We start from the raw sequence: 23926 nt of genomic DNA, 5'->3' as shown, positions 1-23926 counted from the left end.
TGGAGAGCAGGTACAGTCAGAGCTTCCCCAAGTCAGCGCCTTGGGACAAACAGTTGAGAATGGACACCTGCTTGGGGAACTGCAGAGTCACTTCCTTCCCCTGTGCCAGTAAATGGGGCTGGTTATTCATGGCCAAGATGGGATAACCTGGAAACACCCCACGGCCCCTTTGCACAGATGGGAAAACTGAGTCCCAGAGCGGGGGAATCATGTAGGAACCAAGCTGGAGCTGGAACCCAGAGGTTCCTGTTCTTTCTCTAATGGCTTTGCATCCGACTGAGCTAAGTCTGGCCTCCTCTTTAGGGAACTTGGAGAAGAGCAATGCCTGGAAGAAGGGCTGTGTGTAAAACACTCCCCAGGCTGGGCAAGCAGGACAAGGGCACAGGGGAAGGGACAGCAAATTAGGCCACTTGGGCCTGGTGCTACATCAATGTCCCAACTAGGTGTCCCAAGTGAGGCTTTACATCCTGGGAAGGCCATGTTATGGAGAGGAAAGCTGGGGCTTGAATCTAGCTACAGGACAATAGGCCCCCCACCCTTAGCTATAACCTGAGGGCCTGTGAAGGCCAAAGGGGGAGAAAGCTAAGTTCCTTAGCCCTCTGTGAAGAAAACACACCTGGGAGGAATGGAATCTGGTAGGGGAATCTCTGAGTTGGGCTCTTGAGCAATTTCCAGGCTGCTGAAATAGGCTGCAATTAACGTCATAAGAGAGTCCCTCTAGGAGTTGCCATTGTGGCTCAGCAGTAATGAACCTGACTAGTATGCATATAGATGTGAGTTCAATCCCTGGCCCCACCCAGTAGGTTGAGGATCTTGCATTGCCGTGAGCTGTGATGTAGGTCACAGACTTGGCCCAGATCTGCCTTTGCTGTGGCTGTGGTGTAGGCCAGCTCCAATTCGACCCCTAGCCTGGGACCATATGCCACAGGTGCGGCCCTTAAAAAAAAAAGAGAGAGAGAGAATCCATATAAACTACTGCTGTGGGATCCTGTGCCTAATCCTCTCTGGGGGCACTTGGGAAAAGAAGGCTTCATAGTGCTAGGGTTTTAAAGTATGAGTAGGAGTTTGCCAGGTGGAAGTAATGGACCAAAGCATTCTATGCAGAAGTTACAGCATGAGCAAACTACTGATTATTAATTAAAGGGTCTAGTGGATCTGAGAACCAGGGTTAATTTACAAAAAATACATTGCGGCTTTGACAGGAGAGATGGGATTCCCTTAAAGACCTTTGTGTGTTGCAGATCTAGCGTGTAGACTTAATTGCCCCCATCTTTTCTGTGTTTGACATAACAGACTGCGATTAGAAAGGAAGCAGCATCTGGCAGGGACCCAGAAGTCCTCTGAACTGAGGTTCCAGTGCCTCCCAAATGACTCTTCAGTCTCTGCTTGTACCTCTCCCACAACAGGGAGCTTATTTTGTGTCCCCAGAACACTCTGCTTACACCTCTGGACAGCTCTGACCGAGCTCTGATACAGGGTCCAAGTGCTGCACTGCCCAGCCACAGGACAGATGAGGTCCTTGTACAAGACACGACTGCCCACTTCACAGCTAAAATTTACCATCAATACCTCTTCTCAGGATTGGTCTTGTTCTCATGGACTTGAGAAGCAAGTGCACACTCACAGATCACATGCACACAGAAGGTGTGCTTGGAGGGCTGGTGTTTTGGCCTTTCCTTGGCATCATTGGCTTTGACCTTGCTTCCCTCCAAAGTCCTATCTCCATGAGTGCTGAAGGGTCTTAGGAAGGACTTCAGCAGCCTGCTTCTCCCTTTTCTTGGTCCTCTTCCCTCCATCTCCTCCATCTGTTCCTCCCAGCCTCACATAAATTCGAGCTGCAGCTCTTTCTGCCCTTGTTGCCATGGTGATGGAGGGGCATGGCATCTGTATCTCTAAGGACAAGCAAGGGAAGATTAGACTTAGGGTCTGGGGCAGGATGCAGTTCCTAAAGCTGCATCACTGCCCTGGTTGTTTGGGCCAGAGCTAGAACGACAGGAAGCTCGAGAGAGAGGAAGGGGACAGACTTTCTTGCCTTCTTTAAACCAAGTTCCACCAAGACACTGTTGGAGCTAGTTTAACCCTTGTGATTCTCAACCCTTATGATCCAGTCTCTGCATGGAATGAATCATGGTCCAAACAGCCAGGAAAAATAATAGGGTGGAAAAAAGGTTCCTTCTTCAACTGGGGTCTCTTAAAATAATGACAGAAGATTAAATGAACACCCCCCAGGAAGACTTCTTGACTCTCTTTTTGCTTCTTAGTTCTCTTGCACCCAGCACTGCCCCAAGGACTTAGGTCCTCAAACGCTCCACAAAAATGTTCTTTCTACCTTCACGCTTGTAGCACGTTTTCCCTCCTTTCCCCGGATCGCTTCTTCTCTGATCCCCAGCTCTTTTATTATGTAACTCGATTTAGCAATCCAAGTCCTTCAACCTCTGCAGCTTTGCGGTCTGCCTGGAATCTGTATCACAGACTTCGTGATCAGATAAGGGTTTCTGCTGGGGAGGGATGAGTGGGGGTGGGAGGATGGGAAGGGAAGAAGGCAAGTGAGTGAAGACAGCACCTACTCTCCAGCTGGTGTTCTCCCCTGGGGTGCGGGTGAGCACGTGCACGGGGGTGGAGGGTGGGTGTTGGCAGGATGAAGGCAGTTGGAAGGAGGTCACCTGGACAGTCAATGATGCTGACCTTGGAAGGCAGAGTCATGCCCTCTGCTCCAGGTTGGTCACACCAGCTTCCCTCTTCAGGTAACACTGACCATAAGCACCCAAACCTTCTGTGTCCCTGATGCTGTCTCTTCGGGCTTGTCCCTCCCTGATTCCTGTCCTCCACCCACCTGCAAAGCCAGTCAGAATCCAGGTCTTGGAGTTCCCTTCGTGGCTCAGCAGAAATGAACCTGACTAGCATCCATGAGGATGCAGGTTTGATCCCTGGCCTCGCTCAGTGAGTTAAGGACCGGGTGTTGCCGTGAGCTGCAGTGTAGGTCACAGACATGGCTTGGATCTGGCATTGCTGTGGCTGTGGTGTAGGCTGGCAGCTGCAGCTCTGATTCAACCCCTAGCCTGGGAGTCTCCGTATGCCACAGGTGTGGCCCCAAAAAGACAAAAGACAGAAAATAAAATAAAACAAAATAGTATCCTATTACATGTGTTATCTTATTTCTTGAAGTCAGAAGTATGGGAACCCTAGGGATGCTCTTGTTTAAATTCACTCAGACAGGAGTTCCCATCGTGGCGCAGTGGTTAATGAATCTGACTAGGAACCATGAGGTTGTGCGTTCGATCCCTGGCCTTGCTCAGTGGGTTAAGGATCCGGCGTTGCCGTGAGCTGTGGTGTAGGTTGCAGACGTGGCTTGGATCTGACATTGCTGTGGCTCTGTCGTAGGCCGGCATCTGCAGCTCTGATTGGACCCCTAGCCTGGGAACCTCCATATGCCACGGGAAGTGGCCCTAGAAAAGGCAAAAAGACAAAATAAATAAATAAATAAATAAATAAATAAATAAATAAATAAATAAATAAATAATAAAAAAATAAATCCACTCAGACAAATCTAGAAATCTGACTTTAAAATCTTAGGAAGGTCAGAGATGCTTGTGGCATGGACCAACATTTTTTTTTTTACCGTGAAAGTCCAATGCGGGGCAAAGCTTTAAGTCATCCTTTATAATCTTCAGTTCAGACGCTGGTGGCCAGTACACATTTTGTCCTCAAGGCAGAATGTCCATATTTCTTAGTGATTTATGCCTTAGATAGCATCTAGTAGAGCACAGAATTGATCCTGAGGTCCAGACAGAGCAGTGGGAGAGATGCCAAGCAGGATGGTAAAACCTAATTGCAGGTGATGAATGTGGACTCACTTGTTTCTGAAGAATAGATTTAGAAACAAATCAACAAGAGGGTCTCGACCCAGGGATTTAGACTTTGCAGATGCAATTTTTGCATCTCCCAAATCTGAATTATAAAAGAAGCCTGTCGTGGAGTTCCCGTCGTGGCTCAGAGGTTAATGAATCCGACTAGGAACCGTGAGGTTGTGGGTTCGATCCCTGGCCTCACTGAGTGGGTTAAGGATCCGGCGTTGCCATGAGCTGTGGTGTAGGTCACAGACTCGGCTTGGATCCCAAGTTGCTGTGGCTCTGGTATAGGCTAGTGGCTACAGCTCCGATGGGACCCCTAGCCTGGGAACCTCCATATGCGGTGGGAGCAGCCCAAGAAATAGCAAAAAAGACCAAAAATAAATAAATAAATAAAAGAAGGCTGTTGCAAAGGCCATTGTGAACAGTGGCAGTAAAATCCCTTTAGAGACAGTCCAGGACTGCACAGTGGTAAAGCGGGTGGAGTTAGATCAATATGGCGATGGAGAAGGAGCCTGAAAGGTTCTTGATAATTTTTCAGTGAAACTTTCCCAGAGGCTGTACTTTATTATGGCAAAGCCATACCATCTACTTAAAACAGCAACAACAACCAAAAACCCTTTTGAGCTGGAAGATGCATGTGTTTGTTCTCTGGAGTGAATGGTCCTTTCCTGAGACCCACACTAACCCTGTCAGTGGCTCCCTCTCCTGACATCAGAGCATTTTCTCCTCGCCATCCTCATCCTCACTGGTACAAGCTGTTGGATCTCTGCGGGGCGCATGGCCCTATTGAGGGCTGGGGCGAGGGAACCCCGTATCCCAAGGGACATGGCATTTTCTCACAATGCTTGGCATCTTTCAGCTAAGCGGCAAGCCCCCTGTCCCCTGTCCCCACCCACCCCCAGCCAGTGCCCATCCGAGGGGCCAAGGCCTGGGTCCATAGATGTGGAAGAGGGTATTAAAGCCAGTCTGTTTTCTGAACCCAGAGAGCCATGACAGATTAAATCTTCAGCTCTCCATTTCTCCTCACTGATGTATCTCTTTCTGGGAGCTCTCTGTTGGACATGTACTCACCTCTCCAGCATCATGGGGACCCTCATTTAGCAGAGTGCAGGAGGCCACCAGGCACAGAAGGCAAACACTCAGGTGTGTGGCCGTGGCTCATCTTGCCCCCGAGCCAGCATCCCTGACTTATCTGAGCGCTTTCTGGCTTGGCCTGAGTCGATGCTTCAGAACCCTCTGCAGCGCACCAGGAGGCTGCTGCTGGTCCTGTACAGTTGACACAGGAGATGGCGCCTACCTGCCAGCCCCGGGGAATGAGATTTTGCCATTGCCGTTCTGCTCAGATGGTAGAGGAGGCGGATGAGGGCCAGAGAGGAGGAGAGACGGTGGAGAGAGGAGGGAAGGGGGCGGGACCAGAAGCCAGGTGGCCAGAGGCTAGAAGGAGGCTGCGGGTGAGGCTGGCTTGAGAGCCGTCTGGAGCTGACAGATCCGTCTTGCACTGTGCTGTCTTTCTCTCCTTCCCCTCCCCTCCCCGTATCTCCTCTTCCTCTTCCCTGTCTCTCACCACCTCCTCCTCCCCTTCTCCTCTCCTCGTGAGCAGGCAGAGCCCGCCAGCGCCCCCCACTGTGCCCACTCTCGCTGTTCTCCTCCACTCTCTCTCCCCCTGAAGGAAGAGACCACTGGAGTTTGCATGCACCCTCCAATCAAAACGAGGCTGGTAGGTACCCTGGCAGGGAGAGGGGCCCCCCACTGGCCTGCTGGGCCGGAGCCACCAGGCGGCGTCCCCATGGGTGTGCAAGAGCACCGGACCTCCAGAGGAGCCTGGTCCACAGGGGCTTCCACTCCAGGATGGGATGCAGAGTCTGGTCAGCCTGATCAAACTGGGACCGGTGGCTGTGGTCCCGCCCCTTGGTCTCAAGGTCTCCAGAATGGTGAACAGCTTGTTTTCCTAGAGCCATGGTGAACTTAGATCCTTTTCCCAGAGGGGGAAAAAAATCTTAGGTGCATTTCTATTGAAAATTAAAACTTTTTAAAACTTGTCTATTCTTGCTATTTATCAGGATGACAATAGGAGGATTACAGCAGGACATGAAAGGAATCACCCGTAATCCCAACCTAGCACAACTTTTTTTCATTTTGGCATCTTTCTTTCTAATATTTATTTGTATTCATCCATAATTTACATACTTAAGTCATAGTATCCATAACATCTCTGGTTTTCCTCTTTCACCTAATGTGCTGTTGTTTCTAGCTTGCTCTCGTTACCACATTCTGTATATTCCATCCATTGAATGGTGCACCATCTACCTAACAAACTTCACTGCAGGATGTGTGCTTTGTTTCCAGTTTGTGACTATTCGAGGGAACACTTGGAGCTTGTGTGTCAGGGATTTTATTTTCTTAGGCCAGACCCTGATGGGTTCAGTATTGCAGCTTTGGCTTTGCACCCATTCTAAAGGGCTGATACCAGTGGCAACACCAACAGAAGAATGAATGTGCTTTGCCACAGCCCAGCCACCCAGTGTAACTGTTGGAATGTCTTTTTCTTCTTTAGAGCAGATATAAAGTAGTACTTTGAAGTGGCCAACGTTCATGTCTCTTTAACAGCAATAATAATCCTCTTTTCCCCATTTAGTTCATGATGGTCTGAGTCTTATCTGTATGTTACTTTTCGCTTTGTTGTTGCTCTCAGAACACCATGTTGAACCACTGGGCTTTGCGAGGAGCAAGGCTACCCCACCCCATCCCCAGTCCTGTCTTGCTGTGCTGCAGACAGTCACTATCGGCAGCCTGAGTTGGCACCTGGGTCCCTGAGAATTGTGAGATGTTTAATGAGACTGAAGGGAGTTCGGGTAAGGGGAGCAAGGGTTGAGCTGGACATCTCAGTGCAAGGACATTGGTGTTCCTAGGTCGGTTGAACTGAGACCTACTTCCTTCATTCAGAAACGTTCAGCAGAGTTGGGTCTGCTCATCCCTACCTCACCCTCATGAGAATGACCCAAGGCCTTCAAGTCGGTCTTCCAGGGTCCATAGACAAGACCCAATAAGATGGCTGCCTGTGGACAACGGTGGCCCCAGTGTCTTGGCCACAGCCCTCTGGTGGCAGGTAGCACGATATACATTCACCAGCAGGCAGTTTCTCTGCCCTGGGGGCCACAGACAAAGCTAGAGCCAGAGCCATCAGACCCCTGGGCCTACTGGCCCTTCTCTGGGCCAACTTAAAGAAATTCACGCCCCCCCCCCAACCCTTCCTCCAAGGCCTCCAGGAGGCCAAAGATGAAATGACCCAGAGAAAGAAATGGAAGCAAAGGCTCTTTTTGGCCACTGAGCAGTACCTAATTATGCCAGGGCACCCACCCTCTTTCAGAGCCTGCCACTGGGCCCTTCTCATCACCATGCCTTCTGTTCCCAAGGCCATGGCGGTGGTTCCCAAGGCCATGTCTAGATGGGTTCCCTTGAGGTTTTCCCTCTATTGCCCAGAGTTTACAGGAAGCCCAGCAATTAAAGTGGACCGACAATGAATCCTTTTGGCCTGATTAGTCCGGGCCCCCTGGTACTCTGTCCACTCTGATAGACTGTGTTCCCAGATGCGCCCTCCCAGTGGCCTCTAGTCCACTCCCCACAGCTGCAGCAGAGCCATCAGGAGGCCCTCAGGGAGCCCTCATCTGCCTCATCATATACCCTGGTCACAGTCAGGGTGAGGTAGCATAGGTGCCCTGCGGACACAAGCTTCCAGCCTGTCATCCCCGTAGAGTCCTAGCCCCTAGTACAGTGATGGTACAGATACAACCGCTGGGCAACACATCTAGGGACCCTTGGTGTATTTCCTTAACCAGCAACACAGGCTGGGCATGAGTTCCCCTGCATCCTTCGGTTCGGTTTTAAAAGTGCACTGCCAACGATTTCAAAACATTTATTTTCTAATCTGGAAGTAACACTCTTTTCTGTCTCTTTTTTGAAGATAAAAACATTCCCGGCTGATCCAGTGACCCCCTTTCCTGATCCTTTCATTACAGGGCCACAGTTTACAGTAAGTAGAGCCAGAAAACAGATCTGTGTTTTAAGACATTGTTCCCACGTGGTGTGCTTGTCTGTGGGCTGCCAGTCAGCAATGCCAACAACTTCTTTTGTTGATCTGTGATCTCTGCGAGGTTGGGGTTGGGGGTCCTGCATCTTCTAGTTATTTTATTTTATTGAGGTAAGTGTAACGTAACATAAAATTAACCTTTTTTAATTTCTATTTTCATGGCCACACCCGAGGCATACGGAAGTTCCCTGAGCCAGGGACTGAATCTGAGCCGCAGCTGCCGCAACACCAGATCCTTTAACCCTCTGTGCGGGGTGGAGAATCGAACCCTCACCGCCACAGTGATCCAAGCCACTGCAGTCAGATTCTTAACCCACTGGGCCACAGCAGGAACTCTGAAATTAACCACTTTAAAGAGGCAATTCAGTGACATTCAGTGCATTGTCATACAACTACCACCTCTATCTAGTTCTAAAATCTTTTCATCACCCCATCACATACTCACTCCCCCTTTTCCCCTTTTCTCCAGCCCATGGCAACCACTAATCTGCATTCTGCCTTGTTGGATTTACCTAGTTTGGATATTTTATAGAAGTGGAATCATATACTATGTGAACTATTGTGTCTAGCTTGTCTCCTCGGCATAATGTTTATAAGTCTCATGCATGTTGTAGGAGGAATCAGTACTTTATCTCTTTGTGCGGAGCAAATTACGTATCTACTACAATTTGTTGATCCATTCATTCATTAATGGGTATTTGGGTTGTTTCCACCTTTTTGACTCCTGTGAATAATGCTGCTGTGAACATGCATGTGCATGTATTTGTCTGAGTCCCTGTTTTCAGTTCTTTTAGGCTGGATCTGTATCTTGATAACAGTATGATTTAATTTGATTTTTAAGAATGTAATTTATTTTTTTAAATTTTTTAAAAATTGGATTTGATAATGGTATGATTTTAGGTTACATTGCTTTACCACTCTGAGCACCAATCTCCTCTTATTTAAAGTGGAAATAAGAATATCCTCCTCCTTGTATCCGGTTGAGGCAAGGATCAAAAGGGATCAAGAACTTGAAAGTACCTTACTAACCACAGACCATCCCACAAATGTCAAGCACAATTGTTGTTGCTCTCAGAGGCCCGGTGGTGTAATTAACAAGAGCCGGTAGTCATGACAACCCGCATTCCTTTACCACCGCTCTCTGTGTCACTGAGCAGCTTATTTCAACTCTCTGCAAACTGTTGAAATGTTTTAAAACATTTACATGTTGTAGTTTCCTCATCTGCAAAATGAGAGCGTTCGATGATTTTCAGGATTCTTTTCAGCTGCTCAACTTTTTGCTTTAAAGAAAAGCTTCTGCAGAAGCTCACTCTCTCATGAGCAGAAGTGGGGGATCCAAGCTCCCCTGTCTTTCCCCTCACGCTCTCCTCTTCCCAGGGAGCAGAGAGTGCGATTCGCAGAACCAAGTGATCCCTGAGGCTCCTTCAAAGGCCCACCCAGAGGATCTTTGAGGTGGGCTGTCAGGTGACCTAGGGGTAGCTGGAAATGCGGTCTCGTGAGTGGTGATGATATTACCTGAGATGACTCTGGCCACCTGAACAGGGAGGGAGTCAGCAGTGGCTGATTCAGGTTTCAGAGGATGAACAGAAGTGGGACGGTGTCCAGCAGTCCATGCAGAAGTAAAAACAGGTTTGGAGTTCCTGCTATAGTACAACAGGATCGGCAGCGTCCTGGAAACTCTGGGAAGCGGGTTCGATCCTTTGCCCGGCACAGCGGGTTAAGGATCTAGTGTTGTCCCAGCTGCGACTTAAGTGGCAGCTGCGGCGCAGATCTGATCCCTGGCCAGGGAACTCCATATGCTGTGGGACAGACAAAAAAGATAAAAGAAAAAAAAAAATCCATTGTAGGGTTGTGATCTGCTTCCAAAACTTGCCTTTTAAGAACCAGAGGGCAGAGACAGGGGGGCTGGGCCAGGCTGTTAAGTGCTACTGCCCCGACATTCATCTGGCCCCTGCAGTCTGGCTGGACACAGTTCCCCAGCTGGAAGCTCCGGCTTTGCTTCCTCCACAGGCTGAGGCAGGCACTCTGGCCTGCTGCCCAGCCTTGGCAGTGCTATGAGACACCCAGGGAAGCCCTTTCAGAAAAACTGGGGGCCAAGAGGGAGCAGGAAGCCAATGTCAGAAAGCACACCAGGGCTTTTAAGAACTGGGCAAGAGTGGCTTGAAGACAGCTGGAGAGGCAGAGGAAACAGCATGAGCCAGAGTCCTGGGGCAGAGGGGTCATCCCACATTCAGGGGACTGAAATGAAGGCCACTGGGCCTGGAAGGCAGCAAGCAAGGATATGGGGCATGAGAGGAGGAAGGGGAAGCAGGCAGAGACAAACCCTATAGGACAAAACTGCATTTGCTTTGTAGGCCAAAGTAGGGCCCGATCCATATCCTAAGAGCAATGGGAGGCCTTTGGAGGCCTTTGAGCAGGGCAACTGAAGTTGGAAAGAATCCCTGTGATGGTAGTGGGAGAAGATCTGGATTCAGACAGAGAAGACTCAAGGCAGTAGCCTAGAAATCTGGCACAAGTGGTTCAAGGGAGAGAGGGCAGAGAGCTCAACCCAGAGTGGTTTTGATGATGGTGGAGGTAGAGAGAAGTGCCCAGATTGGGGAGATTTTTAAGAGACTGGTAAGGAATTGGATTGGATGAGGGAGAGGGAGGGGCAACGATGGCTCCCATATGTCTGACTTGCAGAATGTGGATGGAGAGTGGGTCCATTCCCTGAGATGAGGACATCTTCGGGAAGACTGGATTGGGAGGGATAATGACTTTGCCTTTGGCCCTGATGTGTTAGAAATGCCTTGGAAACATCTAGATGGAAACAACGAATGGGCAGGTGGACGTCCAAGTCTGTAGCAGGAGAGAGGACTGGACTGGAGATCGTAATTAGGCAGCTGGATGGTGACAGAAGCCAAATTCATGAACCTTAGCCTCTTCATTTTCTCACCCCTGTGTGTCATGCTCTTCACCTTGCTGCAGGGTTGACCTCTTCCAAGGCCCCCAGACCTGTCCTGACCACAGTCGTGGGGATGTTCAGCCGCTCCAGGGAACTCCACACACAGTTATTCTGGCAGTTGATCTAGGATCGACCTTGGGTCTGGTTTCAACAACCAGGCTCCTTTTTTGATCCTGAGACCAGTTCCTACCTTGTATTTGGCCCTGTTACCTGCGTCTCTGCTTGCTACTCAGCCAAATGCCTTGGTCTATCTAAGATGCCTTACCTCTGGTCAAATTTCTGGCCCATGTTCTTCCTGACCTAGTCTGTCCGTGTGTCATCTGCTTTGTTCCAGCAAAAGTTTGTTCATTCATTTCTTCATTCAACAAATATTAAGAAGATGAGCAGTCTGGGTTAAGATTTAATAACAGGAGTAATTTTCACCACTCCCTAAGATCATTCTTTTTTTTTTTTTTTGTCTTTTTAGGGCTGTACCCACGGCATATGGAGGTTCCCAGCCTAGGGGTTGAATCGGACCTGCTGCTGCCCACCTACACCACAGCCACAGCAACGCTGGATCCAAGCTGCATCTGCGGGCTGCACCACAGCTCATGGCAATACCAGATCTTTAACCCACGGAGCGAGGCCAGGGATCAAACCTGCATCCTCATGGATACTAATCGGGTTCGTCATTCTTAAGCGAAGCTGGCTCTTTTTTTTTTTTTTTTTCCTACTTTGTATAGCATTGAAGAATTCAATGACTATAAGTAAAGTCTGATGCCACTGCCTTGATTCATGCTAAGGCCCGGGTGCTTTTACCAATTACTGACTTTAACGTAAGTGTTAATTTCCCTTTTTCCAGAAAGAATCAAAATTGGCATCAAAAGCCCAACTACCACCCATTTTACTAAATCAACAAAATAATTTCTTATCCCAGTTCATGTGTTAGGAAGGATGCGCTAACTTATGCTTTATAATGACAAATTGAGGAGTTCCCTGGTGGCTCTGTGAGTTAAGGATTTGGCATTGTCACCGCTGTGGCCTATGTCACTGTTGTGGTGTAAGTTCAATCCCTGGCCCCAGAACTTCCTCATGCTGAGGGTTCAGCCAAAAAAAAAAAAAAAAAAGACAAATTGAATGTCCTATTCATTCTGCATGTCTGACATGTGTAGGCTAAGCACTCTGATCTTTGTTGCCCTGTTTCTGGAACCAAGGCTAATAGAGCAGCTGCCATCTGGAACATTGCTAGTCACAGTGGCAGAGGGAGAAAAAAAATAAATAAGAAATCATAGACTCGCACTTAAATATTCCAATGGAAATAAAACACGGCACCTCAGCCCACATTTCCTCGGCCAAAGCAAGGTGCATGGCTATTCCTTAACTTCAGAGTGGGATGGGGCAGTCTGATCCTACCTCGTGCCTGGAAAACAGTTAGCTGGGATTTTCTGGTGAGCCACACAAGAGACTGAACATCCAAATGTTTATGAAACTCCCTGTGGCAAACATAGCATGCTAGCAACTCATGTGCTCCCGTTCCCACGGTCCATTCTTTGGCATTGCTCCAGCCCAGGCCAGGTCAGTTTTTCCTCTAGAGGCAGTTGTAAAGTGAACAGGGGCTTGTATTTCTTAGCAACAGTCTTTAGGACCTCTCAAAAATTAGTTTCTCCCGGGAGTTCCCATCATGGCTCAGCAGTAACGAACCTGACTCATATCCACGAGGATGCAGGTTTGATCCCTGGCCTTGTTCACTGGGTTAAGGATCTGGCATTGCCGTGAGCTGTGGTGTAGGTCGTAGACGTGGCTTGGATCCAGTGTTGCTGTGGCTGTGGTGTAGGCCAGCAGCTGCAGCTCCAATTCGACCTCTAGCCTGGGAACTTCCACATGCCCTAAAAAAAAAAAAAGACAAAAAAAATTTTTTTCTCCCCATCACTCGATACCCTTATAGAACTACAACTGTACTGTAACCTGGTATTTTTGTGGTTTTCCATGTTCCCTAGAAGGCACAGCTCATCTTATGTCTAATCACTAGGAATATATTGCTCATTTGATGATCAAAGCTTCTTCTTTAGAAAGCCATGTGAAAAATGCCGCCAAGTTTAGGGCCAGGAACAAGCATGAAAAATCAAGTTAGCAAATATATAGCTGGGGGAATTCCCTGGTGGTCTAGCAGGTTAAGGATCCAGCATTGTCATTGCTGTGGTTCTGGTCACTGCTGTGACATGGGTTTGATCCCTGACCCAGGAACTTTGGCATGCCATGCTATATATAGCTGGTACTATTGAAGGGATATAAAACAAACATGTACACATAGAAAAAATGCTGTAAGGAAATACACTGACATGAAAGGATTATGGAATTTCTTCACTTATACTTTTATATATTTTCTGAGTTTTCTATATAAAACAATAAGTGAATCTTGCTTTGTAATTAAAAAAAATAAATAAATCATCCTCTCCAAATGAGGCAGTGTACTCTGGACCAGCAATTCTCAAACTTTACCATATATCAGAATCATCTGAAGGTCTTATAAAACACACAGATTTGCTGGACTTCATCCTCAGACATTCTGATCCTGCAGGTCTTGAGAATTGGCATTTTCTCCAAATTTCAAGGTGATACTAATGATGCTAGTCTGGAGAACCATACTTTGAGAACCACTTCTGTAATGGTTAAAAAAAAAGCATCCATTATGAAGTCAGCTAACCCTGGTTCTAAATACTGATTCTTTTGTTGTTGTTGTTGTTGTTGTTGCTATTTCTTGGGCCGCTCCCGCGGCATATGGAGGTTCCCAGGCTAGGGGTCGAATCGGAGCTGTAGCCACTGGCCTACACCAGGGCCACAGCAACGCGGGATCTGAGCCTCGTCTGCAACCTACACCACAGCTCACGGCAATGCCGGATCATTAACCCACTGAGCAAGGGCAGGGACCGAACCCGCAACCTCATGGTTCCTAGTCGGATTCGTTAACCACTGCGCCACGACGGGAACTCCTTTTTTTTTAATTTAATTTTATTTATTTATTTATTTATTTTTTGTCTTTGCTAGGGCCGCACCCACAGTATATGGAGGTTCCCAGGTTAGGGATCTAATCGGAGCTGTAGCCACCGGCCTACACCACAGCCACAGCAACCCAGATCCGAGCTGCATCTGTGACCTACACCATAGCTCATGGCAATGCTGGATCCTTAACCCACTGAGCAAGGCCAGGGATCAAACCCGAAACCTCATGGTTCCTAGTCGGATTTTTTAACCACTGAGCCACGACAGGATTCCCTAAATACTGATTCTTAATATTTACTAACTGTGTGACCTTGGACAGATTACTTAGCCTCTCTGAGCCTCACTTTCCTTTTCCATAAAATCACTTCTCCAATGTGCATTTTTCCACCTTTTAACATCTCTGAAATAGAAATGTTTATTACAACAGTGGGCATCCCAAAGTTTGAATGGTCACCATTTTCTTTCTCTGTGGCACATGCACAAATGGTGCCTCTTACAAACGACGGTGTCTAACACGTGATGAAACATGATCTCTACCTTAAAGACTGTCAAGAAGTAATATATATAAAGTGCTTGGCATAGTGGCTGGCACTAAAATGGTTTACTAAATGGCACTCGATTAACTATTATTAAAAAATAAAAGAGACCGTATGGAAAGGTTTAGGGAGTGGCTGACAGTGTGAAAATGGAACCCAAAGTGAGATTGATTTCCTTTTTTCCATTTCCTCTCCAGGCAGACTTTAGAGACAGTAAATTACAATGCTGTCCTGGCCAGTCTTCCCCACTGATTCCAGCAGCGACCCTGAGGCCTTTGACAGAGACCGTGTCCACAGTGCAGACGATCTACACCACTCGGAAGCCTGTTTCTCTGGCAGCCAGGTGAGTCGGATCAGCAAGTACCAACCGGTAACTCTGGTGACAGCGAAACCAGGCACAGGCTGTAGGTACACTGCGTTTGTGACATCTGCAACCTTCTTATTCATTCTTTCATTCATTTATTCTCTATGTACTTACTGAAATGTCATCAAAGGCAAGACAGTATTCCAGGTGCTAGGGATGTAGTGTGAACAAAACATATGAAAGTGCTACCTTTATGGAGTTTACAATTTAGTGTTGGGAGAGGGGAGACAGACATTAAAGAAGTGTGTGTGTGTGTGCGCACACACGTGCATGTGTAGCACTAGTGACAAGTGCTATGGAGAAAAATAAAACCATGAAGGGCAATAGGACAAGCTGGGATGGCTTGCAGGTGGTGTTTAAGCAGAGACCTGAAGGTGATGAGGGAGCAAGCTGCAGATATTTGGGAAAAGAGTATAGCAGTCAGAGGGAACAGCCAGAGCTAAGGCTGCTAAGGCTTCTGAGGTGGAGGAAGCCTGGCTGAGCAAGAGTAAGGGGACCAGTGTGGCCAGAGAGAGTGGTTGACAGGAGAGGTGGCTCGTGAAGTTGTAGGTTGGAGCCAGAATGTGTGAAGCCTTGTTGGCCATAGTGGAAATTTGATTTCTCCTCTGAATGAAATTATTTAAAAATTTGGTTGTACCTTTCAAGACACATACTTCCTATGGTGTGTGTGTGTGTGTGTGTGTGTGTGTGTGTGTAAACAGAAGAGATAAATTCCATAGATAGGCAACTGGGCCCAAGGGCCAAGAAGTCAGAAGCAACCTATTAAAGCAGCCAATAATTCTGCATCCCTCAATTTTATTCATTAAAACATAGGAGGAAACGCTGGAGCAAGTGCCTATGAAACCAACTTAAAATATGATTTAAAGAAATCTAGCCCCTGGACATTTTCCCACTCATTCAAAAGACCTTTGCTGAGAGGTCACTGTGTCTTAGATCCTATGCTGGGCTCTGGGGTTTCAGAGAGAAAGGGCGTATAGACCAGTCCAATCCATGGGAGCAGAGCCTTGAACAGCTCGCTGTCTGGTTCGTAAAGCCATAGGCAGCCATCGTCCCGTCACTGTGATGCTGGCACCTGTAGGGGGTCCTTCAGGAACCTGAAAAGTCAAGAACTGTGATTGCGAAAGAACCTGGGGGACAACTCTTAAACTGAGATGGCTCTGACCACTTTCGAGCATGGATCTCACTCTTTCGTCCCCTCCTCTTTTGCAGCACAGAGACCCTCCGGCAGGAACTGGAGAGAGAGAAAATGATGAAGAGACTGTTGATGACCGAGCTGTGAAATTCTCCCCCTGTCGCCTGGAGGATGGCGCGGTGCCTTCTGTCCGTTTTTTCTCCTCGGGCTTCGGGTGCTCCCTGAGCACCACCTGCAAATGTGCGCTCCGTGTGCCCAGGTCTCTGGGGTTATAGGTGAAGCCAACTTCTGGCTTGACCTTTATTGGAAAAGTTACTTTATGTCTCCTGAGTATGAGAGTTTTTCTGCTACTCAGTGTATTTGAGACAGGATGTGGTAAGCCTAGGAGAAGAAAGATGGGAAAACCGGGATTCTTTGTCAGAAGTCCCCGTGTGTGCGTATATGAATAACCACGGGGTCAGTGTCGCGCAGAATCCTTTGCTGTCAGTCTCAACAGTGTGATTTTGTACAATTGACACTCACACCCAGCTTTGACTGTTTGCTAAAGAGTCATTTTTAATGAGAGAATAATTCTTTACTGCTGGTTTTTCATTTACACCGGTAAATACGCCGATCTTCTAACGTCTTTAACATTCATTTTTATTCAGACATGAGTAAGTGAACTAACCAACGAAAAGTTGCCATCACCAGGACAGAAGGTACTTCAGCTTAATCTGAAATACAAATTGAACTTGTGAATGGACAGGCTGCGATATTATTTGGAATACCTAGAATTTGTTATGGAACCCAAAGTAGGAAATTATGGTTTAAATCATCTAAAAAAAAATCCTTACAAAGTGATTTGATATCAGAATTCCTTTGGGTGTTCCATAAAGGAAAATTATTTCTAAAGCTGATCAACTCATGTCCTGTTGATAGACCCTTGACCCGAAGAAACTTTGCTCTCTTTTTATATAGTTTCAAGAAATGTGTTTTTAAATTTTTATTATGCACTTGAACAACTTTGCAGGAATAAAAGAACCCCCTACCACAAACTAGCCCTCTAAATTGTTTCCCACGCTTTCTCAATGAATACGCACACATTCTTACATCAGTAGGATCAGTGTGTACATACTCTTGGGTTACTTCCTCCATCTAACACATATCTCCTCTTTTCAGCACTGATCCTGCTCTCACCAATTTCAGTTTCCTTAAATCCATGTTAACACAGTTAACCTCACTTCTCGCCATTATGAGATATTTGAGTTATATCCAATTTTTCACTCTTATAAATAGTGCTGCTATGAATGTCTTTGTAAAAAAAAAAAAATGTTCCTTCTTTTGGATTCGTCCCTTGGGACTCTCTTCAAAGAGAGACGACAAGGTCAAAGAGCATGAAGTATTTTATAGCTCTTGTTCCCTATTGCCAGATTGCTTTCTAGAAATACCCCATCTCTGAGTTGGAAGGACCTTAAACCCTCTAAATGCTTGAATCCCCTCTCCAATTTCTGACGCCACCAGCAATGTATAAGCATTTCTATTTACCAATAGTTCTGCCAGTATTGGGTTGTGCCATTTTTATTTATTTTTGCTCGTTTAATAAGTGCATATCGTTGTTCTTGAAAGGGTGTTTTATTTCATTACTTGCTAGCAGGGCTGAGCACTTTTCCATGTGACGATTTACTTGCTTGTATTTCCTCGTGTGTAAAATGTCCATCCATTTCTTATGACCACTTGTTAAGTGGAATTGATCTCGTATATTTGTATCAGAACTGTATTTTTATGTTGTATTGTATAGTTTGCTCTCCTGTCCCTATCCTTAAAACTGAATGGTGCCAATAATTTGATACTAATGATTATAAAAAAAAGCAATGCCTCATTGACTAGCATTGTTGTAAAATGAGGTAATATAAGCAGATATTCAGATAACAGAGGATTAACCCTTAAAGTGCTGAATCTTTAAAATTTTAATATTTTTTTGAGGGAAATTCTTTCTAAAATAGATGACGCACTTCCCTGCCTTAGGAAGCAGAGGACACTGGAGAGTCTTTGATCTTTGCTTGATGAGTCACGGTCATCGTTACAAATATCAGCCCCTTTTGTACCTCAGTGTGGTGCAGTGATGTCATCAAGAGCTGTCAAAATGTGCAGGGCTTGGCTTGCCTTTCCCAGGCTAACACTGTTTTCATCAATGGTGTGCACTGCTGTCTGCTCTTTCGGTCAAGCCATCTGGGGCAACTGTGGTATTTGGAAATTTTTACTCCCCAGGCTACCTGATCCCTGTCTGGACTTTGGAAACAGCTTTAGCCATTCTTTATGTTGTGCACACGATGCCAAATGTATTGCTGTACAATACGGGGGCGGGGGGGGGGGGACATATCCGCGTCTGGGGTTGTCCCCTCTTGCCAATCCCTCCTCTTCTAACCTGCTTTCTGAGTCTTCTGCTCTTCACCTCCTGCTCTCCGACAGAAACCTCCAGAGCACAATGGAAGCTTTCTTGAGGAAACCAGGGAACTCCGTGTTACCTACCCATCAGGTTGGCTTTGCTTCTGAGGAGGGCTGCATGGGCTTTTTGGCCATTGTTTTCAGGAGGCTCCAAGCCTGCTGCTTATTCCCCATGTCCCCCTGGGTTCACGGATGTTTCTGAAGGCGGATGTCACGGGATCACAAACAAGTTGGCTGTTACTGTGTATGAAAACCCAGTACCTTTGGCAGCTCCACTCTAACCAGTAAAATCAAGAGGATTCCATTGTTTCCGCAGTTGTCCTGGTTATTTGCCTACGTAAATGTACGTTGGGTGCTTGGCATTGTGGCCTGAGAAGATGACATTGGGTCGGGTGGATTCATAGGGATAAAATGGATTGGTACAACCGCTTCACCTTGTTTTGTATTTTTAAAACTAAAATAACAGCACCATATAGTCGCATAACACCTCTTAGGTGCAGCGAGATAAATGCGCTTGCAGACATGATCGTTCCAGAGCAAGAGCTCCAAACTGTGGGCCACAGACTCCTGGTGGGCAGGGGGGCTTAATGCAAGGGGCCTGGGAATCCAGCAACCTGAGTTTGTGGGTTGTAGACTGCACAGGAGACCCTTATGTTTGAAGAGTTTAAAAACTAGGTCCTATAGGAGTTCCCTCAAAGCTCAGTAGGTTAAAGATCTGGCATTGTCACTGCTGTGGCTCTAGTTACAGCTGTGATGTGGGTTTGATCCCTGGCCTAGGAACTTCTGTGGGCATGGCCAAAAGCAAATAAAGAAAAAATTATGTCCTAGAGCATTCAGAAGATCCCACCTGAATGTACCCCAAATTTTATACTCCCAGAATAGCACAAGAATATTCTGATATCTGGAGTTCCCGTTGTGGCTGAGTGGGTTAAGAATCTGATGCTGTCTCTCTGAGGATGTGGGTTCAATCCCTGGCCTTGCTCAGTGGGTTAAGGGTCTGGCGTTGCTGCAGGCTGCAGCATAGGTCACTGATGTGGCTCGGATCTGGCATTGCCGCGGCTGTGGCTTAGGCTTGCAGGCACAGCTCTGATTTGACCCCTAGCCTGGGAACTTCCATATGCCGCCCCTGCAGCCCTAAAAAGAAAAAAGAATATTCTGATATCATCTTCATCTTTCTTTCACCATCTCAAAGATCACAGATTTTTAAAAACTTGAAATTCACCATTTTAACCATTTTAAAGTATATAATTCACTGGTTTTTAGCATATTCACAATGTTGCCCCAACATCACAGTATCTAATTACAGAACATTTCCATAATTTCAAAAAGAAACTCCAGGAGTTCCCATAATGGTGCAGCGGAAACAAATCTGACTAGGAACCATGAGGTTGTGGGTTTGATCCCTGGTCTTGCTCAGTGGGTTAAGGATCCGGTGTTGCCATGAGCTGTGGTGTAGGTCACAGACGCAGCTCAGATCTGACGTTGCTGTGGCTCTGCATAGGCCGATGGCTACAGCTCTGATTCAGCCCCTAGCCTGGGAACTTCCATGTGTTGCAGGTGCGGCCCTATAAAGACAAAGAGACAAAAATAACCCAAAAAACGAAAAGAAACTCCATATCTATAGTCACACTACCTATTCTCCCCTTCCCCAGTCTTCTAGCAATCACTAATGTACTTTCTGTCTTTGGATTTCTGTCTATAGATTTGCCTATTCTGGACATCATATTACTAGAATCATACACTCCGTGGTCCTTGGTGACTGGCTTCTTTCACTTAACACAACGTTTTCAAGGTTCATCCATGCTGTAATGTGTATCAGTACTTCATTTCTTTTCAGTGGCTATATGACATTCCATTCTATGGATATGCCACATTTTGTTAATCCATTCAGCAGTTCATAGACATCTGGCTGGCTTCCACCTTTTGGTAATTATGAATAATATGAACATTTGTGTACAAGTTTCTGTGTGCACATATGTTTTCAGTTCTCTTGGGTATGTAGCTGAGATTGGAAGAGCTGGGTCCTATGGCAACTCTATGTCGAACTTTTTGAGGAACTGCCAAGATACCAACTTTTATTTCATAAACAATCAAAAATGAAAACAATCATATATTACTAGACACTGAGTTGTAGCACTGATTTGGGGGTGGGGTGGGCAGTGAAGTTTATAATAGAAAAAAAGTTGTTTTATAAAATGGTGGCGTTCCTGTCATGGCTCAGTGGAAATGAATCTGACTAGTAACCATGAGGTTGCAGGATCGATCCCTGGCCTCGCTCAGTAGGTTAGGGATCTGGCAGTTGCTGTGAGCTGTGGTGTAGGCTGCAGATGCAGCTCGGATCTGGCGTCACTGAAAAGAAAAATGGCTTTGAGGAGGAGAGATAATAAAGGTGCTCTCTTTCTTTTAAAAATGAAAATGAAATGGAATTCAGTTCCTCTCGAAGTTCTTGTTTGAATAGCCAGATCTTGTTCAGGCAGTGGTCTCAGATTGTTCAGGGAAAGTTCTTCCTTGGAAAATGTGTACAAAAGACCAAAACCACAGCATTTCTTGTAGATTCACATCACTGGGGAGTAGAGGGTCTATACTAAAACCTTGGATGTAACAAAGTAAGGAATATGAGCTAACGGTGAGAACAGAACTCATATCTTATAAGAAAACAAAGAGTAAGAAAATCCCCAAAAGCAATTTAAGGGACTGAGAGAACTTCATGAAAGGAAGCCACCAAGTCCATAGGGAACTGGAAATCCAAGTAGGTTCTAAAGCCCTGGGGTGGCATGCAGACTTTCAGTGACCCTTGAAGATTATGGGTATTCTCCCTAGAAAAAGCCATACATTACGCATTATTCCAGCACTTTCATTGGATCCTCATACCACCTGTGAAGCCCAACTATGGCCTCCTTTGAGTCCATGGAACCCAGGTCCTTGATCATGGGTAGGTCATTAAAATCTGAAATCTTTGCAGTTTTATCTGCAAGCTTCATTTTCGGCTGTGATTGCAAACTTTCCCCAACACCACTGCCCAACATCCTCCTCTGCCAACAACAACAACAAAATCCCACATGGTTTTATCAGACCAATTTACCAAATGAATTAGCTGTTTTTTTGTTTTGTTTTTTTAATGGGGAAGTTCCCAGGCCAGGGATCAAACCCATGTCACAGCAGTGGCAATGCCAGATCCTTAACATTCTGAGCCAGGGAACTCCAGAATAATCTGGTTTTAATTTGACTTCTTTCTGGCACCATCATTCTTTTTTTTTTTTTTTTTTGCTTTTTAGGGCTGAACCCATGGCATATGGAGGTTCCCAGGCTAGGGGTTTAATTGGAGCTACAGCTGCCGGCCTATACCACAGCCACAGCAACACCAGATCCGAGCCATGTCTGAGACCTACACCACGGCTCATGGCAACGCTGGATCCTTAACCCACTGAGCAAGGCCAGGGATTGAACTCGCATCCTCATGGATCTTAGTCAGGCTTGTTAACCTCTGAGCCATGAAGGGAACTCCGAGGCACCATTATTCTTAATTGTATTAATTAAAATGAAAGGAATAAAAAAGAAAGTAATAGATAACAGCTGGGATTCCCAAACCAGTGAATCAATACCAAATCAGAAGTCCAGTGCTTGCTTTTTTTGCTAAATATTGATCCAGTTAAAATTGGCCATATCTTTCCTGATAAACCAGAAGACAAGGAAAGAGAGATATTTCAATTTTTAAGAACAAGTTTTGGAATTTTTGGTTTTTTTCTTTTTCTTTTTATGACCATGCCTGTATCATATGGAAGGAAGTTCCTGGGCTAGTGGTTGAATTGGAGCTACAGCTACAGCCATAGCAACACTGGATCCAACCTGCATCTGCAAACTACACCACAGCTTGCAGCAATGCCAGATCCTTAACCCACTGAGCAAGGCCAGGGATCAATTGAACTCACATCCTCATGGGAACTGTGTTGGGTTTTTAACCTGCTGTGCCACAACAGGAACTCCTATTTTTTTTTTTTTAAGGAATACTCTTTAACAGATTTTCAATTGATTGGATTTTTTGTGTCTTAGAATTTTATCCTCTGCAAAGCTATGTTTTTTGAGAAGAAAGCTCTTTGTTTTGATTTTTTTTTTTTTTTTTTGGTTTTTTTAGGACCACACCCGTGGCACATGGAGGTTTCCACGCTAAGGGTCGAATCAGAGCTACAGCTATTGGCCTATGCCAATACCAGATTCGAGCCACATCTGTGAGCTACATGACAGCTCACAGCAATGCCAGATCCTTAACCCACAGGGTGAGGCCAGGGACCGAACCCGCAACCTCATGGTACCTAGTCAGATTTGTTTCCCCTGTGCCACGACGGGAACTCCTGTTTTGATTTTTAAAGTAATTATAGTTCATCTTATCTTTTTCAATAAATTAATCTAGGAGTTCCCGTCATGGCGCAGTGGTTAACGAATCCAACTAGGAACCATGAGGTTGTGGGTTCGGTCCCTGCCCTTGCTCAGTGGGTTAAGGATCCAGCGTTGCCGTAAGCTGTGGTGTAGGTCGCAGACATGGCTTGGATACCGAGTTGCTGTGGCTCTGGCGTAGGCTGGTGGTCATGGCTCCAATTCGACCCCTAGCCTGGGAACCTCCATATGCCGAGGGAGCAACCCAAGAAATGGCAAAAAAAGAAAAAAGAAATTAATCTATTTCTTGCAACCACTGGTATATTGGGAAAACTAGTGAAGCCCAAGGTGTCCATGAATTATACCCAAATCACCTGTCAGAAAAAACACATTTAAACTCCAGTTGGACAACTCACCATCAGTGTTAGCTGATACCCAAGAGCAAATATTTGACCTCTGGGTCACACAACACTTCTCCCTTTCTACCGAAGTACCCTGTCTCCTGTCTCCCTTCTCCTGGGGGCCAAAAAAGGGGAAAATCACTAGTTTCTTTTGGATATTTGTATCTCATAACCATAGGCATATTCATTTATGCCACTTACATCATTGAAGCCTACTGACCCTCACCTCTACATCCTACCTAATCTCCATGGCATCACAGAGGTTGCTAATCACCACCCCACACAGTCTGAACTTCTGGGCCTGCATTTGGACCCTCTATGCTTTTCTGCCTCCATAATTATTCTCTTCGTTTAGGCAATAAAATCAAACAAAAACAAGCTAGAAATGCTGGCTCTGTCATACTAGCATAAAAAGAATTGTGTCCATGTTTTCTAGCTGAAAACAGCTTAGCAGTTTGAATGTGTTCTCACTTGGAAACAGTTATTGGGAAAGAATTACGCGAACAGGGGCATAGTAAGTGCTTGGTGTGAATGAATGAATGGCTGAGTAAACAAGTGAATTTCAACCAACCGGCAAGAATGGATTTGGGCAAAAGTGGAAAATTCAGGCCATCACACATGGTCTGGGCTTGCTAAGGCCCATGGGTGCTTGCTCTGAGGCAAGAGTAAACACTTGCCTAGTTTTGAAGGGAGCATTTTATGCAAGGGCATCGCCAGCCTCTGCTGACTCCATACTCCCAAAGTCTAAGTGAAGCCAGCCCAGAGAGTTGGGTTCTAGTTTCTCTCCAGCTCTAAGGACTTCGGTTTACCTATCTATCTGTAAAGTGGGGATCTCGC

At 46.2% G+C, this 23926-nt stretch overlaps 1 protein-coding gene across 1 annotated transcript in view; it reads left to right on the top strand.

The window, feature by feature from the left end:
- Positions 1-18626, top strand: part of EPB41L4B (erythrocyte membrane protein band 4.1 like 4B) — a 142333-nt gene extending 123707 nt beyond the window's left edge. The window contains 4 exon segments of the mRNA XM_047768117.1: positions 7813-7881; positions 14595-14712; positions 14715-14740; positions 15971-18626. Coding sequence (XP_047624073.1) covers positions 7813-7881; positions 14595-14712; positions 14715-14740; positions 15971-16168 — 411 coding nt within the window. The 3' untranslated portion in view covers positions 16169-18626.
- Positions 18627-23926: the final 5300 nt, after the last annotated feature.

Source organism: Phacochoerus africanus, chromosome 2, assembly GCF_016906955.1.
Source record: "Phacochoerus africanus isolate WHEZ1 chromosome 2, ROS_Pafr_v1, whole genome shotgun sequence".
Lineage (NCBI taxonomy): Eukaryota > Metazoa > Chordata > Mammalia > Artiodactyla > Suidae > Phacochoerus > Phacochoerus africanus.
The sequence above is the reverse complement of the archived record's forward strand: the minus strand, read 5'-3'. Positions and strand labels throughout refer to the sequence as shown.